We start from the raw sequence: 18,777 nt of genomic DNA, 5'->3' as shown, positions 1-18,777 counted from the left end.
GAATTTTTAAGGCGAAAAAGAGACATGGGCAACATTTTTTTTTTTTTTTAATACAGAAGACGCTATTTGTTTGCCGAGAAAAGGGTCAGAGTAAGATGTCCCAAACGGGAGCAAACTCATCAGTCATTTGTAGGTTTTCCAACACGGCCCATTCATCAGATTACTTCTGGGTTTCTAGCGAGCATCTTCACGTATGAAAATTGCACGTTAAGAGCTATGTCCCTCTCCTAGTGGAGGTGATGAACTCAAATTAACCAAGCTCTGCATTAATTTAAAAATAGGATGTGATGTGCCTCTATACACCCTAAATACTAAGTAACAATTTATCATCAAGTAATATTTGTAAACATACCTAGAAGGGATTTTGTGCACTAATTACTGTAAAGTATTTCTTTCTAAAAGAAGGAATACCAAGTGGGTTTTGGGGTGGATCAGGAGCCTGGGAAATAAAATTTTTTCTACCATTGCCAGTAAATATTTAACTTGGTTGCTTCGTTCAATAATGTAACCTAACGCTGCAACCTCCTAGAATTTACGTTGGAAAAATTCCATTTATACAGAGAATGAAGCTGAAATGATACTTAAAAAATCATTAGGCAAAGCACTTAGACCCAGTAAAATCTCCGTTACTAAAAACCACCTCAGAAGTTTCAGGGAGAAGTAGTTAAATTGAATCGGGAGGGAGAATTCTGGTATCACACTTGCTTTTCTGAACCACTGTCTCTCTGATTTGCTCGCACAAAAAGGGGAAAACCAAAGTGGTGTGATTTGAGACCAAGGTTCATAACTTATTACTTTTTGGTTATTACGAAGCTAATGTTTTGAAAACCTTCTACTGACTGCCTTGTCACTAAAACATTATACAATTTTCAATTGCGCTAAGGTGGTGAATTAAACAAATGCTATCTTTTCTGGGGGTGACAGGGTATCAAATGACTTGTGTACATAGGTTAGCACGACAGATGAATGATAAAAAGTTAGAATTATACGCTGAAAACATTAGGGACATCAAGTTATCTTTCTTTTACTATTATCAAACCAGGTTTCAATAAAATCATTAACATAGCACTGATTACCAGAGGTTCTTCACTATCACCTACACAAATCATTATGCTATTAAACTAACTCATCCCTGACATTTGAGTCAACAGGGAAGATATCCCGACAGCACAGAGAACTTTATACCAGCATACACTAGATAAAACTGTCCCAGTCCCCCAGAAATCATGTATTCTGATGAAGTAGCTATAGCCCACATCAGTTCATTTCTAGTGAATGGTACCAAGCATCCAAAAGTACTGGGAAGGAAATGGAAAAAAATTGTAAGCTTTGTATTTTCTGTTCTCTATCGACATGAAGCCGCAAATTGGGCATTAAAACATTGACTTTGTTAACCACCATTGACTGTTTAGAAACCATTAGGAGGTTGAATATTACGGCTGTGCAGGGTACATTTTTGTCCTTTCAAAAGAAAAATCTAAGGACTAAATTTGAAAAGAGGCTCCTGGTGAGTAAAAGCTTTTCCTTTTCCATTTGCTCCTCTCGTGCGTGTGTGTGTGTGGAGTTTCCCCCCGTTTTGAAATTGCAGCCCACCCAGTCCTCTTTTCAGCCACTGCGAGCCAGTGGGGTCACTCTGATTTTCTAACCAGGGGACATACGCTCTGAGAGGTCTTTCTGTCAGCGGTAATGCCAGCGTTTCTTGAGGGGCTGGCCAGCTGCTCTGGCTGCTGCAGGGGGGACGGGAGGTGGGGTCAGCACACCCTCCTCAAAAGCCCAAAGTCATTTTTGGCACTAAGAGCCCATCACTAGAACCTTCAGTTGAAAGGACCATTTTCAAGCAATAAAGTGATTTTGGTACAAAAGTAAACCGACTCACCCCAGGTAAAGTTTTAATATTGTGCAGTGCATTCTGGGCCTCAAGTGCAGCTTTTCTTGTATAAAATGTTACGAAACAACAACCTACAGAGAGAAATGAAAAGGTTTTAGAAATTTCTGTGAATGCTTTGCTTCGATATAATGGAGACTGGGGCGAACGAGTCATCTACTTAAAAGGATGCACAATTTAAAAATAAAGTGCACGGGAACAGTAATAACAGCTCAAGCGTTTACACAGCGCCTTTCATCCTAAATCATATTTATTAGCTTCTCCCCACTTTGGGGAGTCAATTCCGAACTGTGCACCAGCTACGGGGAATCCAGTTGCTCAGGAACGAGGGCGGGAGGTGGCGGGTGGGTTGATAGTGGGACTGGCGGTGCACCCACGGCACCCAGCGAAGTGCTTAATCACAAGCAAAATGGCAAAAACTTACATCGACTATCATTTTCTTAAAGAATATCTCTAGAACGTCACCCTTTGAAAACACTTGCTCAACTCTGAGGTTTAGACAGCTGGATGATAAGCTCCCCAGGAGCTGGGATTGTGCTTTATTCTTTTTAACTTCCACCGCAGTACATAAAGCAAAATTCCATACATGAAACACGCAGTGTTAGTTCGCTGAAATGAAAGACTCTATTTTAACCAGTTGAGAAAGTACGCTATGATGCAGTGGGCATATGCTGAAACACGTTTGCAGACTCTGTCCCGTATACTAAATATGGCTGTGGTATGTCAACTGGTAACCTCTTGACTCCTCGCTTCTCAGAGCTGATGGGAGTCCAGGCTGAAGGCCCCTCCAAGAGAGACCGGCATGTACCCTCTTCCCACCCAACTCCCTCCACGAAAGAAAATGGTCTTGAAAACTGTTTACATTCCTTCTGCATTCTAAAGGATGGCTGACCCCTTCTTCAACCTGTATCTAAATACACTGGTTAACATACGTGGTTAGACCAGAGGAAGATACCGGTTAATTATCTATTAATTAGCATAGAGTTTCTTAGCACAATCGGGCTTAGAAAAAAGGGAAAAAAACTTTGGAAATTAAAAAAAAAAAAAAGATGCTGCCTCTGACCTGGGCTGCCTTGGATGAGTTGGGTTGAAAAAAAAAGCAGAGAGATGCAGTCACCCAGATGGCACATATTTCACCCTGGTCCTTATCCTAATGCTTGGAGAGGTGGAGAGAGCCTTGAGAGGTCCTCAAACGCCAAGTACAGCGAGTGGCATGAGGGAAATTCACAGCACTAAGGCGTCAACATTGGCTCTATTCAGGGGAATGACGTAAGTGAGACCAAGAACAGAAGAAACGTGGCACAGCTGGAGAGCAGGAAGTTGGCACCACAAACCGTCAAAGGTTCAAAATCATACACGGGCATCTACTTTTCAAAACGAAACTCATTCGAAGGAAGAAAGTAAAGTACAGTACCATCCATACAACATTCCAAAATGCATACGCTTCCTCCTTATCTGGAAAAAGGAAACTTGGACCCTTGTTGTCAAATACTTGGTTTCACTGGAGTCTACTGAGATTAAATATGTAAGACCTCCACCTCCTGGACAAAGGAGAGTATGGTCATAGCTCCTCGGCATTTAAAAAACTCCATGCCTCCAAGGATCAGAAGAAACTCTTAAAGTCTATCATTTGCATGATGGAGGGATACGAAAATTATGAAGTATCTTTAAAGAATCACAGATAGACAGAGTGTTCCTTTTTATATGAGCTTCCCACTTCAGCTATTTGAGTTCTTTGACCAGAGTTCATTTGGCCATACTGCCAGGTGGTAGATTTTTTTCCTGAACTGATCAAACTAATGTGTGATTTCCAGCTTCAATGGCATAACCTAGGCCCAGAAAAGCTATAGGAATTGCTTCAAATCAAGGAATGATTTTAAACAGCAGAGTCAAGTCCCAGCTTCCAGTATCCATCGTAATCACTTTAAGAGGAAGAAAAATTATATTCCCCCAGGCTTGATACAGAAAGAACAGGGAAAGAAAACCATGACGCAAAAGAATATTTAAAAAGAGAATGTCTAACTGAATCACTGCTGTACGGCAGAAATTAATACAACATTGTAAATCAACTCTACTTCAGTAAACTTAGAAAGAAAAGAAAAGAGAAACAGGGAAAGACATCATCTCTGTCTTCCAAAAGCTTCTAACAACCAGACTTTGAGTAAGTTCTCCTTTCTCTCTCCTGGGCTTATGGGGTTGGCTTCTGGGTAAGAAAGCAATGAGGACGCTCCGAACTTCCACTTCAATATCGAAGCTACAAAATCTGATGCTTTCAAGCAGGTAGATTTTGAGGGTGTGATACTTAAAAAATAGAAGATTTCGGATGCAGTAGAAGTCACAAGGCAGTTTGCATGCCTGGAAAGAAGGCAATTAAGGAAGAATGATCTCAGCAGAAGGAAAACAAATGCCAGTCTGGCCAGGCTCAGAGCTAAGAAGGAAAAGTTGAGGTCGGCCTAAAAGAACAGTGTAATGACAAGGGGAACGGAAACTGTGAATGACACATGATAAGATAAAAGCAACGAAGAATAAAGATGATGTAAACTGAAGGAATCTTGTTGTTGGGCCACTGTGGACCCAACACATAGCGGTCTCAGGAATAAAGAATCCCTTCCTGCCTTAAACACCCAAACAAAATCCCTACCACTTCCCACGGCCTGAAATTCCACTGGGAAGGTGCAGTTCATTTGCTATTTAAGTATTAAAATGCTACCCTTGAGGAAGGTAACAGGTAACTGTTCCTAGCTATTTACACCTTGAATTTGGCAACTTCAAGTGTTTCCCTCTTGAACAAGGTTCCTAGTGAACAGAAGGTGGTTTCTGTGCTTGTTTTGTTTTGCTTTGAGAAAGGGCAAGTTTGAAGCTGATGTCTGAGCAGCGTGGGATGGGGGTGAAGAGGAGCAAGAATGCAGCGAGGAGTCTTAATGGACAGAAGGGAGATGGAAAGATATTCCAAATCTCCAACTCTTTCCAATTTCATCCAGGGTCCACTCTGCCTATGTAACCGACGAGGTGAAATCAGGGATTTGTCACTACAGATCCTCTTTGAACCGTGCATAGCTTTGAACTCTTTTACTCTAGTCCCATCTAAACAAAGACCTTGGAAGAACATGCCCCTCGAAGCTCCAGTTCTAGTTGTAATACACAGAAGAGCATCCTGGACACCACTGGTGATACGCCTAAGCCCTCACTGCTCACTGACCCCCAACCCAAAAGCTCAGCTCCATGCTTGGCGAGCGAACTTGGGACCTTTGAAGGAGGTATCCCACCTCCAGGCGGGCAGAGCCCCAAGGCTCAGTGAGTAGAGCTCGGGCTGAATTTCGGCCCCGACTTGTAGCCTCAGCTGGGCACCCTCATGCAATGAACCACTCGCACCAACATGGGGGATCTGGGGGAATCTCACCCCAAGACTTCTTTTGGTTTCACACACTCGGTTCCTGAATGACTCAGTGGAAACTACCTTACTTCCTCTAGACCTGAGTTACTTTAGCTGCATCACCCCTAAAGCAGTGAATAAAAACCAGGTCTGGGGACTTCCCTGGTGGCGCACTGGTTAAGAATCCGCCTGCCAGTGCAGGGGACACGGGTTGGAGCCCTGGTCCAGGAAGATCCCACATGCCGTGGAGCAACTAAGCCCATGTGCCACAACTACTGAGCCTGCTCTCTAGAGCCCACGAGCCACAACTACTGAGCCCTCGTGCCACAACTACTGAAGCCCGCGTGCCTAGAGCCCGTGCTCTGCAACAAGAGAAGCCACCACAATGAGAAGCACACGCACTGCAATGAAGAGTAGCCCCCGCTCCTACTTGCCTCAACTAGAGAAAGCCTGTGTGCAGCAACAAAGACACAATGCAGCCAAAAATAGATAAATAAAATAAATTTATTTAAAAAAACACACACAAAAAACCCCCCAGGTCTGCCTACCACTCCCTCCCCCTGAAAAAAAAAAAAAAACCTACATGGATATATAACCAAAGGGTTTCATTCAGAATAAATTTTTTTTTTTAAACAGTCAAAATTATTCCTGGGCTTCCCTGGTGGCACAGTGGTTGAGAGTCCACCTGCCGATGCAGGGGACACGGGTTCATGCCCCGGTCTGGGAAGATCCCACATGCCGCGGAGCATCTGGGCCCATGAGCCATGGCCGCTGGGCCTGTGCATCTGGAGCCTGTGCTCCGCAACGGGAGAGGCCACAACAGTGAGAGGCCCGCGTACCACAAAAAAAAAAAAAAAAAAAAAATTCCTTCCCTTTCTTGGCTAAAAATGTCTTGCACTTCATTCAGCATGCATACTAATTGACTTAATAAAAGTAATGTTTCATTAAGTTATCAGAAAATCTGCAGTAGAAATACTCCCAATTTCAACATTCATCTTAGAGTCCGCCATTTGTGTTTTTCCCCCCATGGGACATGAGTCTGGACACTTCCAGAGTAAGAATGTGTTTCACAGACCCTTGCTTCTATGAGTACTCTCCCAGCTAAACAACCACAGGCTTTTTTAGTAGTCAATCACTTGATATACTCACTTAAAATCTTAGACTCAGACCTCACACCAGAGGGCCCACATCACAAAGGGGATGGGAACCAGGCAGGAGTGAAAAAAAATAAAAATAAAAATAAAAAATAAATAAAATAAAATCTTAGACTCATTGACTTGCGGAGATCATTTCAACACAGGAAGGGAGAAATATCACTAACGTTTGCCCTGAGATGGTGCTCATCATGGCAAAAGGCCAGGGAGCGACTCTAGATCCTAGAAAACCCGTGGAGGTGCAACAGGGTTGGAATTTTCTTTCCTGCCTACCCTAACTGGATGGACAGCTGTTAAGGGAACCACCTGGCTTTTAGATTTCCCTGCACCAGCTGTAACTCAGGTCTGAAATTTACCAGATTCGTTTGCAGGTCAGCTGCAACACCAGATGGCCCAGCAGTCTGATTCGGGGGACAGACCTCCCTCCTCCAACCAGGCTCTGCTTCCAACATCATGGTAAGGTGGGTGGTTAAACGCCGACAACAGCCCCGGGCACTCTTCAATGGTCAGCGGCTGCGCCGTGCACCCGAGGTGACCACCCCTCCGGTGTCAGCATCGCTCCCAGAATCCGCTTTCCCTGCTGCCTGTGGAGTGCAGAGCAAGGCCTGACGCACGTCACAGACGGGAAGCCACCTGCCGGGGGACTCCGGGGATGCGCAGAGCCGAATGCTTCAGCCAGGCTCAGCCCTCCTGCTTTGTGCTCTGTGCGGCTTCACGTTTTTCTGCGCTACCCGTCTGACGGAGTCTCATGAGCACTCGCACCTTATAATTCTTGCCACCTTTATCCCCTGGCTCTGGAGTTTCTGCCAACGGCAGCAGCCAGCTTAGGAAAGATAAACATGATGGCCCACGCCCAGGTGACTTCGTGGCATCTCACTTTCCAAGAGTTTCAACAATTCACTGTGTTAATAAGAGCTCTAGATTTCAGAGCCAAAAATAAAAAAATCCATGTGTTGCATGCCTGTTTATCAGGCCCATCCCCTTACTCCCCACCACGGCTCTCTAAATTCACAGGCAGAACAGGTTAGGGGGTAGAACCAGAGAGGTGATTCCAGAACCAAGTATCAGTGTTTCGGGCCCATACGGAGCCTAACATGCCCACTAGTGATGACTCCTGTACTGAACCCCAAGAGATGCTGCAGGGGGTATCACGTGAAAGCCACGGGCCATTACCATCTCCCTGTGAATTCATTTTGCGGCTGACCCCTGGGAAGGCCACTTAAGACAGATCTGTTTGGATGGGAAAGAAGGTCTAGGGAGAAAGGTCCTGGGGTGCGGAGTGCCCACTGTGAAGGCCACCGGTGTGAGGCCTCACTATGGGCATCTCTGGATGGTCAGGAGGCACCCAGGGGACGCTGGGCCCCAAGGGAACGAGTCAGGGGGCCTGGCAGCTTTTGACGGCCCCGATTCCCACAAGCTGGCAAGTTCAGCAATCTGGTTGCCCATGTTCAGCTTGTAAAGCAATGTGTCATCAGGATCATAATCATGTGATATGATTAGACCATCTTGTACCGTAAGTTGAGAATGGTAATTCTCAGAGACGCCAAGAGCCACCTACTCCAAACAGGGTAGTTGGTGTCTGACTGTATTTCCTCACAAATATGTTCTGCGGCCATAAAAAGTTCCCTCAGGTATTCTGCTGGCTTCACTGCTGAATCATCTGAGACACTGGGATGAGGCTTCTGCTGTTTCCAAAGATAAAGCCTCAAAGAAGACAGGCCAATGGTCTCTCCACACACACACACACACACACACACACACACACACACACACACACACACACACACACACACACACACACACACACACACACACACGTAGGGTATTTAAAGCCATCAAGAAGACACTCAACTTTACTGAAAGACTTTAATTTTAAATGATCAAGTAGACTTATCCTAAAAGAAACCATCTGGATTATCACCAATCTTTTCAAACCACAGCTGTTTCTCTTGGAAAAGCCTAACTTGGAAACTCTTGGTAATAATACTCACAGGGGAAAAAAATGCACTACTTATGCAGAGACAACCAGTTTATATCATGTCCTGTCCTGAGTCAAACAGCACTTAATTTGCATTCTTCTGTGTGGAGGGTGGTGTAGACACAGCCCGAGAGAATGGTACCGAGATCAGATTTTAAAATTAGTTCTTCCCTGAAGAAAACTGACACCATACTTGTTCAAGAAACTTCTCTGAGGTTACCAAATTGGGGAGGAAGGAAACTAAGGTTTGATGCTCTGAAGACACCATTTTATGAAAAGACACTTTTAAGTCTTTGGCTCTAAAATATGGACAGCATGGTAGTTTTTTACTCTATCTGTGTGTTTCTTTTGAAGAATCCAGGTATGAAGATGGTAGGTCAGTGACTTGAAAGGTTCGCAATTATTGAAATAGTCACTTGTCCGCTGTGGGGTAGAAATTTCAGATCACATGCCAACAATTACACTCTCAATGGCACAGGAAGCCAGGCCTACGTATGGCTGGTCTAGTGGAACATTCCTCACTATTCTCCTGGAGCCACCAGCTCCCTCTCCTTGAAAGGTTGCTCTCATAAACGGGAGAAAGGGCCTTTTGGGGAATGTTCTCGTCCTGACTGTTAATACTTTTTCTGATGAAACTCTTCAGTAATATCTTAATATGGGAAATTGTGGAACGTTTTCTGAAATACAAACAACTAGACAACTTGAGGATAGAGAAGGTGAAAAAATGATTTCCCACAATGCTGTGGCCAAGCTGGTAAAATAAACAGTACTTCAGGTTCAGCGCTTCTGGTGTTGTGTACGTGGATACCTGTCTCCCCAGGTCAACTCTGTCCCTGGGGTATAAAGAGGGGTCCATCCACGTCCTCAAGGTCACTCAACATCTTGTACAAGAAATCTGCATCACTGTCAAAACCTACACAAATAAACATTTGACAACAATCACAGAAAAATCATGTGCTGGTTGAACCCTGTACGTACTTTCTTCAAAAAAAAAAAAGGAATAGCCCCGGCAGAGAGATTCAGTTCAAGCTGTATTTGAATTCAAGACAGCAACAGGGTCACCATGGTGTAAACTGAAAATTCCTTTAAAGGCTGCCTTTGAATTCCAAGGGGCCGTCAGATCAAGAGACCGAGGCCCTGCGAGGCTAAATGACTGAACCTGCTACGGTTTTTTTCTTCCTGTGAATGAAGCTCTCTTTTGTCTACACATTTGCAAGCAAAGCAAGTGCCTCCTTTACACAAGTCCACCTGCAGTTGGGATCTTGGCTTCGTGTCGAGTCGGTTGCACAGTTTAAGTCAAAAGAGGACGGACTTCTCACCGTTGCTTCCCCCTTATCATCTGTTTTCTCCCCCAAACTCAGCCACTATGTAGAGAATTTCATGCTTCTTTGAAGGTTGTTGATCTCAGTGGTGCACTCTGCGCTCAAGTGAATCTCCCACATGCTAAGTAAGGTTTTGACTATCAACCATGGCCTTACCCACTGCCAAGACCCTTGACTTTCAGTTTCTACGAGGCAGTTCAAGGTTCAAAAACCCCATGCCAAAATCCCCTGAATTAAATTGTTAAAGTAAACTTAGCACTGACCTTAAAAAAAAAAAAGAAGTAGCCTTCCAGGGGTCTAGAAGATGACCCTCTAGAGTCTTGAGGAAAAGGACAATGGCAAAATGCCATCCAGGAGGCAAACTGGTCCCCTGGAGAAGCACGGATGGATCCCTTTCCTCAGCCTAAAGTCCACCCCCCCCAAAAGAATTGGCACTGTCGGTTAAAAACCACATCCAGTGGTTTATTAACTTGGGGCCTCCATAGTCCTAGGTCATTCTTTATTCTTTCTACTTTGTCCTCAAAACATGGCTTGCTTTAGAGGAATGTAAGATGGGACTTAACACGTGATGCTACTGATGTCACAAGCTGCATTTAAAATTCAGTCCCCTGGAACCCTCCTACACTGTTGGTGGGAATGTCAATCGGTGCACCCACTATGGAAAACAGTATGGAGGTTCCTTAGAAAACTGAGGTTAGAGCTACCATATGATCCTGGGCATACATCTGGAAAAGATGGAAACTCTAATTTGAAAAGATACACGCACCCCAATGTTCACAGCAGCACTGGTTACAATAGCCAAGACACGGAAGCAACCTAAGTGTCCATCAAAGATGAAAGGATAAAGAAGATGTGGTACATATACACACAACGGAATACTATGCAGCCATAAGAAAGAATGAAATTTTGCCATTTGAAGCAACATGGATGGACCTAGAGATTACCATACTGGGTGAAGTCAGACAGAGAAAGACAAATATTACATGATACCATTTATATGTGAAATCTACAAAATAATAGGAGTGAATTTATTTACAAAACAGACACAGATTCACAGACATAGAAAACAAACTGATGGTTACCAGAGGAGAAAGCTGTGGGGAGATATAAATTAGGAGTATGGGACTGACAGATACACACTACTATATATAACATAGATAAACAACAAGGACCTACTGTATAGCACAGGGGACTCTATTCAGTATCTTGTAATAACCCATAAGGGAAAAGAATCTGAAAAAGAATCAATCTATCTATCTGCCTATGAACTCTGTCTATCTATCCATCCCATCCGTCCATCACTATCTATCTACCTATCTATCTTTCTATCTATCTGAATCACTTTGCTGTATACCTGAAACTAATACAATACTGTAAATCAACTATACTTCAATAAAAAAAATAATAACATTCAGTCCCCTGGCTGCTGAATACATGTATGTGTTCCCTAGTGTGATTTCCTTATCGTGGCCCCTCTGAACGTGGAGGCTGCCCCAAGGGGGTTGTAATGATATCAACTGAGATATCGAGGAAAAGAATTTTAAAAAGCAGCGAAGCAGAAATTCCTTAAATGGTAAGAACCTGCAAGAAGATGAAACGGTTTTGTTTTGTATCCTTTTTTTTTTTTTTTTTTTTTTGCTTTAAACTCAAAAGTAAGAAAAATAAAATTAGAGGAAGTTAACGTGTCATCTTTCTCTTGGCTTCTATGCCTATTCCATAGAATCGAAGAATTTTACAATTAATTAACTCGCGTCACCCAACTCTCCATCCCCCTCTCATGGCACGTTAGCCAAAAGCCCACAATCACACAAGTAGCTCAGAGCAGAGGCAAAACCAGCCACGTCACTAATGGCTCACAGCCACCTTCAAAGTTAATGCCTATCATAAGAGAGTTTGCCATGAACCACCCCTGATAGGTTCTGCTTTCCTCTGAAGGATCCTCAAGAATGCTTCAACCTCCTCTCATGTCACTGAAAATGCCTTTCTACACCCCAAACCTCTCCTGTTTTAAACTTCTAACAGTCTTCTCTAAGACAAAGCACTGTTTTCCCTCTCTATGTAAAAGTGGGACTTCCAGAGCGAGAATAACAGCTACCCAATACAAATGCCACATCCTGTAGAAATCAACTTTTAATGAAACCGTATCCAATTAGCTTATTTTTATAGAGTTTCATATAATGGGCACCCTGATGTAAAAAGTAATACCATCTGGCCATTACCTAGGAAGCAGACGGAGCCGTCATTCTGCTTTCAGTACCTGAATTATGTGGACACCACTGCTTGGCCCACCCACTGCAATCCCAAGGGAATCCCCAGGGACTTTCACTGACAAAGCAGGAGCTGTGCTTATGACTTCTGGTTGCCTGGGGCGCAGATCCTACGCTCCTCCAAGAACCCCGACTCGTGTCCCCAGCAGGAGGACCCCTAGGCAGTAAATCAGTGCCAACTTTTCAACCAGGGAGAGAGCGCTGATCTCACGGGGCTCCGTGCAACCCCGCACCCTTTCCTGAGACTCCGCACCTGACATGCTGGGACCACAGTCGGTGAATTGGCCACAAGATCAGTCTGCCCTGGTGACTTTTCTTGAAGAAACCATCTCTTGATACTCCCATGGCCCCGTGAAGTGAGGCACGCTCTCCAAATTCTCTGCCAGGCAAATGGAGTTTCTTTCTTTTTTTGACCTAGATTAAATCTACCGCATTTTTAAGCCTTTCGGGAAAGCAACCAGGAGGGATGTGCGCGGATCTGTGTGTACTGCAATACTTCCTCACCAATTATTATGTAAATCCCAGCAACTGCAGGACACAGATCGAAAAGATATCAAGGGCAAAACTGCTGGGATCTGCTTTTTCCCTTTTCCCTGGGCCTCTGAAATAAGCCACTTAGGTTAAACCATTTCAGTGTAATAGCTGTAAAAGTATCTGAAGAATTTTAAAGTCACCCCTTTCCCCTGATGAGACAATCACTGCACTTGGCTGTTTCTTAAAGGCTCCCACTCTGCTCTAAGCATTGGAAGGTGAGTTTACGGTGCCGTGCGTGTTTGCCAAGGAGTCATGGGGACAGAATGTAGAGGGCAAGCAGTCTCCTTTGTTAAGAAATGCAAGGGAATAAGCAAACTGTGGATTTGATTCATTTGTATTTTTAAAATATTAATTCTAGAGTAGGAGGGAGGGCTGTATTTTTTCTTTCAAGGTAAGAAGAAAATAGGTTGAACATGACAAGCCAACAAGAAGGCCATACTGGGGGGTCTCCCTCAGGTCAGTGTGTCTGGCCCCAATTCCTGGGCTGGTCAGTCCCCCCCGAGTCTTGGTGGCAGAGAGGGTTCTAGGGGCATATGGCAGCAAAGGCTTCCTATCCAAGGGTCCAGAGGATTGAGCAAGGCCTCAGGCTGAGTTAATCAAGATACCTTGACATAGATTAAGGAAGGTGTCCCAGGGTTAAATGTGGTAGAAGACAGTTCCAATTAAAAAGGATTTAGTTTCAAAAGCACCGAGGGACCTCATTAAAAAGAAGTTTCTAATATAAGGTTATTGTGTAGTATGCGTTCTCTTGGGGACAGGATGGCGTTATAATTAGGAGCCTGGTGGCAATGAGAGTCATTTTCCTGTGATTCTCAATTCAGCACACTGGGCCATGAGATGCTTCCTGGCCAGACCACTCTCTGAAGTCTCAACTTCCCTGTCCTGCTTTGATGGTCGGGCAACTTGTATCTGCCAAGTCCACACGTTCAGACCCCTTATGTCGGCTTGAATAAAATACAGCTCAGCACTTTAGCACCTACCAGTGGTCTCACTGGTATTCCAACTTCTTACGGGCCCGTTCTAGGTGGGGCTGGACTCTTTTATAAGAGGCTTTCAATCCAGACTAGAGCCAAGGTATTTTTTTCCTGTTATGGGGGTGAGCAAAGTCATATCTACTTCCTCATTCTGATCTTTACGGGTCAAAATGAAATGGAGGCAAACTCACTGGCTATAGAAACTGTATGTTGGCTCAAGTAAAGATCTGCCCTTATTTTAGACTCTTCCTGTAGCAGATGGCTCCAGAGAGCTGATATTTATGGGCGTTATAACTGCCTCGTCCACTCCCATGAAAACTAAGGCGTCTTTCATGTGCATGTAGATCGGGGACGGAGATATTTTTACAAATTGCCTGGAACAGCAGAAATCTATCAGAAATGCACTTTTGTAGCCAAGTATAAATTGATGTTCTAGTGATAAAAGGCAAGCATCCTTGGTCCCAGAGTTCTCAGGGCAGAGACTATGACAGGTTTCAAAGTGGCCCTGGATACTTCCTGCCTGCTCTGTTCACAGAGCTCTGCTGAGTGAAGCAGTCGTCCTTTACTAGCACTTCAGACGGACTGGGTGTTGGACACATTTCTGAAACTCTCTGAGCTGCTTTTCCTTACTTTTAAAATGGGGTAACAGCAGCTCTATCCCAGGGTTATTAAACAAGGTAATTTATGAAAATGTATATAGACCACAGATCCTGGTGTATACACTGACGCGCTTAATAAATGTTAGAGGTTACTGCCCACCGTAAATCGGTTACGTTCCTCCATAAAGCCCCTGGCCCACACAGACCCTGTGCAGGTTCCCTACAAGGCAGGCGAGAGACAGTCAGCACTATTCTGATGATTTCACACCAAAAAAGCCCCCGAGGTACAGAAAGGCAGCATTCACATGCCAGCCACAACTTCACGCTGCTCCCTGCTGGCCTCTGGATGGAAGGGAGGCAAGCGAGCCTCTTTTGTAAGTGATGACCATACACCCGGTAACAGGGTTTGGAATTGATTTTGTTGTCTTGCTTTCTGAAGTAATTACTTGGAACTGGCCAAGTCCGCCCATTTGCATGGCCCTTGAGGACCCTGGACATCCATTTACGTGGCCTCTGAACAGTCAATCCATTTTAATGGAATCGTTTTGAGGACTTTCCTTTTCAGAGTACAACAGAATTACCCCCAACTGTACACTTGATGGTACTCCCCCAAGAGGCCAAAATTCCCTAAAACAGTGAGTTATTTGAAATAAACCCTGTGGCTGTCTAATGAGCATACCTGGGTTTCATTACTATAAAACTTTAACCACGGACCTGTCGTTTTCCTGTATTTTACAGCAACCGGGGAGGGGGAAAAGAAAAAAGAGCAGTGATCCTGGGCTCTGCATGAAGAGGTGGGGTTCTAAACGTCAGGATCAGGAGAGGAGAGGAAGGGACATGTGGGGAGGAAGGCTGTGGACAGATTCAGGCATCCCCTGAAAAAAGGGGTTCCCAGCAGCTGGATTTCATTTTGAGAGTTGCCATCACACAATGACAAGACACAAGAAAAAAAAAAAATCACTGCCTGATGATGAACTGCTGTCCCCTACAGTGAACCTGCTATAGCGGTTCAGTTGTTACTTCGTTATCATGCCACCTAAGGACCAGCTGTGAAGGCGGGGAGCCGCTTCTGAAGGTTCCTCGGTCCCCTTCACAAGGCACAACATGAAGCTGGGCTTGTGGGTGCTTTTGAAATACTTATGGATTGACTGTCCTCAGGGCCTTTTCCCATCTGCTCGCCTCACAGCAATACGGTTTTCTTCTAGACTTCATGTGTCATGAGTCTTTCTGATTTGGGCTACTAGTGATGAAGACGGTCCGTGCAATACTCTTGAATCCATTTTCTGAGAAATGATCCTGGTAGAGCCAGTCAACTTCTGACCTGAGGTAGCTGTGGTTTGATGGTTAGGTGAAATAGATTTTGATCCATCCATTTAGTAAGTTAATGTATACACAGTACCAAGCTCAGAACTGGACACACGGAAAACACGAAGGAACGGTCAGCTTGTTTTCTTCCTTCTCTTGTCTGATATCGTTTTGGGGGTACTGTAAAGGTTTCTTCTATATCTAGAGTGATCCAGAATTTGGAGAGTGGGAGGGGGAATATTAGTCATTATTCTGGGACAACAGATGAAAACCGGGCTGTCGCAGGTAAACCCTACGTGCCTCTTCTCCACCGAGATCTCTCCAAGTCCTGACTCTCCTCCTTTGGGCTTCATCCTTATGGCTTGAAGGTCAGATTTATATTAAAACAAAAATTCCTTGGAAAAAACAACACTGTGATCTATTTTCCAGTGATTTATACTAGAGTATAAATCAATCTCTGACTACAGGCTTTGATAAGAGTATACACAGTGTGAATGTCAGGGTTGGGGCATGAGGTAGTGCCATGGAAAAACTCTGGTGGCTGGGGAAAAAGAAACTTCACTCATGGGCTTCCCTGGTGGCGCAGTGGTTAGGAATCCACCTGCCGATACAGGGGACACGGGTTCAAGCCCTGGTCCGGGAAGATCCCACATGCCGCGGAGCAACTAAGTCCGTGCGCCACAGCTACTGAGCCTGTGCTCTAGAGCCCCCAAGCCACAACTACTGAGCCCATGTGTCACAACTACTGAAGCCTGCGTGCCTAGAGCCTGTGCTCCACAACAAGAGAAGCCACCGCAATGAGAAGCCCTCGCACTGCAAAGACCCAACACAGACAAAAATAAATAAATAACCAAAAACAAACCAAAAACAACTTCACTTGCACTGTAATTTCGACAAGGGCTGGTCCAGATCTGACTGTGATCCAATTTAAATCTTGGACTGGAGAGCGGAACGGAAAGGGGCCTTAGTAATCATCTAGTTTAAGTCCCTATTTCCAGCAAAAGAAACTAAGGCACAGAGAGGAAGTATTTGGATTTGCAAAGCCTGAACCCCAATCTCACTCTTGACAAGGACCTAGAGATGATCATACCAAGTGAAGTAAGACAGACAGAGAAAGACAAATGTCATATATCACTTACACGTGGAATCTAACATATGATACAAATGAACTTATTTACAAAATGGAAACAGACTCCCAGGCATAGACTCACAAACTTATAGTTACCAAAGGGGAAAGGGGGGGGAGGAGGGATAAATTAGGAGTTTGGGATTAACAGATACACACTACTGCATATATAATAAACAGCAAGTAGCTACTGTATGGCACAGGGAACTATATTCAATATCTTGTAGTAACCTATAATGGAAAAGAATCTGAAAGAGTGTGTGTGTGTGTGTGTGTGTATAACTGCATCACCTTGCTGTACACCTGAAAATAACACAACAGTGTAAATCAACTATACTTTAAGAAAAAAGAACACTGTGCTTCCTCATTGCTCTAAATGTCAACCCAGATAAACAGCAAGGGTGGCTTTCCATTTCTCAGGAAACTAAGTAAGTATTAACTGATGACGGATACAAGAAAAATATAATACACGGTCCCTGCACTTGATGTGTTTGATATTTAGCAGCAGAGTCAACTGCTCATTCGTCAGCAGGTAGACAGAAGACTCATCTTCTTCGCCAGACACTCTCTCCCTCGAAAACTTCAGAGGGAAAAGGTGAAGTATCTGCTTGCTTTCAAGGTTATGGAAAACTCTACACACTGGCTGACCAGCAGCCACTGGGCTTCGCTCAAGAATAACATGCTGTCTACCAGCCTTCCTCACCCTGCACAGACGCTGAAGTAGTATTTGATCTACGAGCTTTCGTTTTCCTCAGTCTCTGCCAGTGACGCTTACTCTTCTGCTAAACCTTTTAGAAGAAAGGAGAAAGGAAATAATACCCCGCAGGTTCCCATTCCATCCTCTGATGACTGGATGAAGATGGATTTCCAAGTCTTTAGCCCCTTTTGAACGGAAGGGCTACTGCTCGTCTGGATTTCAGACAAACACACACGATGATTAAGGTAGGGGCAGGAAGAGAGGCATGTTGTAAAACACTGTGCAAAGAGCTAAAAGGCTCTAGGCAACAAAGATCATTGGTATGGGTGAAGCCTCTGCTGTACTCGATCGCTCCCTAATTGTGCAGATAACAAATGATAATAATACTGCTTTGTAGTTACAAGAGATGTTCTCCCACCACTAAGGGTCTCGTAGTTAGTTCTCAATTTTATTCTATCATGAGCAGATCAGTAATTAAAGCAATTAAAACAGTGGCCACTGCAAATATCTTTTCATTGACTGTACTGTCCTGGAATACTTTTTACGTTAGTGAGAGGAAGAGCTCCCTTCCTGGATATAACTGTGTTAGACTAATCCTAAAGTCGGTTTGAATTCCCCGAGCACGTCCACTTTGTCGAAAGGGATGTGGTCCACATCACTGCTGGGTAGCGTGGAGAAGGCAGTGCAGGATTCAAATGCACCCTGGAAAGCACCAATGGAATTCCCCACATCTCGTGTCACCCTTCTGGAACATTTGGAAGGCTGGGTGCAGCAGCCTTCCAGCCTTCATTTTTGGACCTAGGTCACTGATAAATAATTCAACCACTATTCACCAAATATATTTATGCTTTTAATTTCCATGATGGTAGGTTTCTACAGGATTCAACATTGTGACAGGAGGGGGAAAAAACTCCGACGAGTTCTTTCCTTGTCAGTCTTAGACAGTGAACTATATGCTAAAGAGCTGTCGTAAATGGATATATTCCAATAGCTGATATAAACCATAAAAATAACTATGTGTCAAAATGACTGGTGAACTTGAACAACTAAGTGACGCAATCGGCTAATTCGAAGAAAAATTCAGGTTTGGACAGGTGTATAAGCATTACACGCGAGCGTCACTGTATAACCTTGTCTATACAGCGAGGCCTGTAGCTGAATCCAAAGACTAGAGGGTGTCAGGAGTTGGGTCTCCTTACAACAGGGCATTCTCAGCCTAAGACTGCAACACATGCACAAAATACCTTTCCACATCCAATTACATCTTAAAACAGTGTTTCTCAAACTTGCCTGAAGATCATCGTTGCTTGTTTATAAATTCCTTGGAACCAACCCAGGGGCCTCCCATGGGATCAGGATTTTCAGGGCCAAGGCCTGGTCATCTGTACAAGTGTCCCCCACGATTCTTATCCTCTGGGGAGCCTGGGAAACACCACCTGTGGCAAAGCCCACCAGCTGCCCACCCAAATCCATTCCTCCCACGGGGCCAGGAACGCAGCAGAGGGCAGGGTGAGGCCACGTGGGCTGGCTTCTTGCCACGTGACCACATACAGTCTAAGGGGA

At 44.4% G+C, this 18,777-nt stretch overlaps 1 protein-coding gene across 4 annotated transcripts in view; it reads right to left on the bottom strand.

The window, feature by feature from the left end:
* Positions 1 to 18,777, bottom strand: part of CELF2 (CUGBP Elav-like family member 2) — an 829,766-nt gene that overhangs the window by 115,036 nt on the left and 695,953 nt on the right. For all 4 annotated transcript variants that reach the window (XM_060006033.1, XM_060006031.1, XM_060006029.1 and 1 more), the window contains one exon: positions 1,877 to 1,959. In XM_060006033.1, coding sequence (XP_059862016.1) covers positions 1,877 to 1,959 — 83 coding nt within the window. The remainder of the gene's footprint in view (positions 1 to 1,876; positions 1,960 to 18,777) is intronic.

Source organism: Delphinus delphis, chromosome 2 (assembly GCF_949987515.2).
Source record: "Delphinus delphis chromosome 2, mDelDel1.2, whole genome shotgun sequence".
Classification (NCBI taxonomy): Eukaryota; Metazoa; Chordata; class Mammalia; order Artiodactyla; family Delphinidae; genus Delphinus; species Delphinus delphis.
Note: the sequence above shows the minus strand (reverse complement) of the source record. Positions and strands in the feature narration are given on the sequence as shown.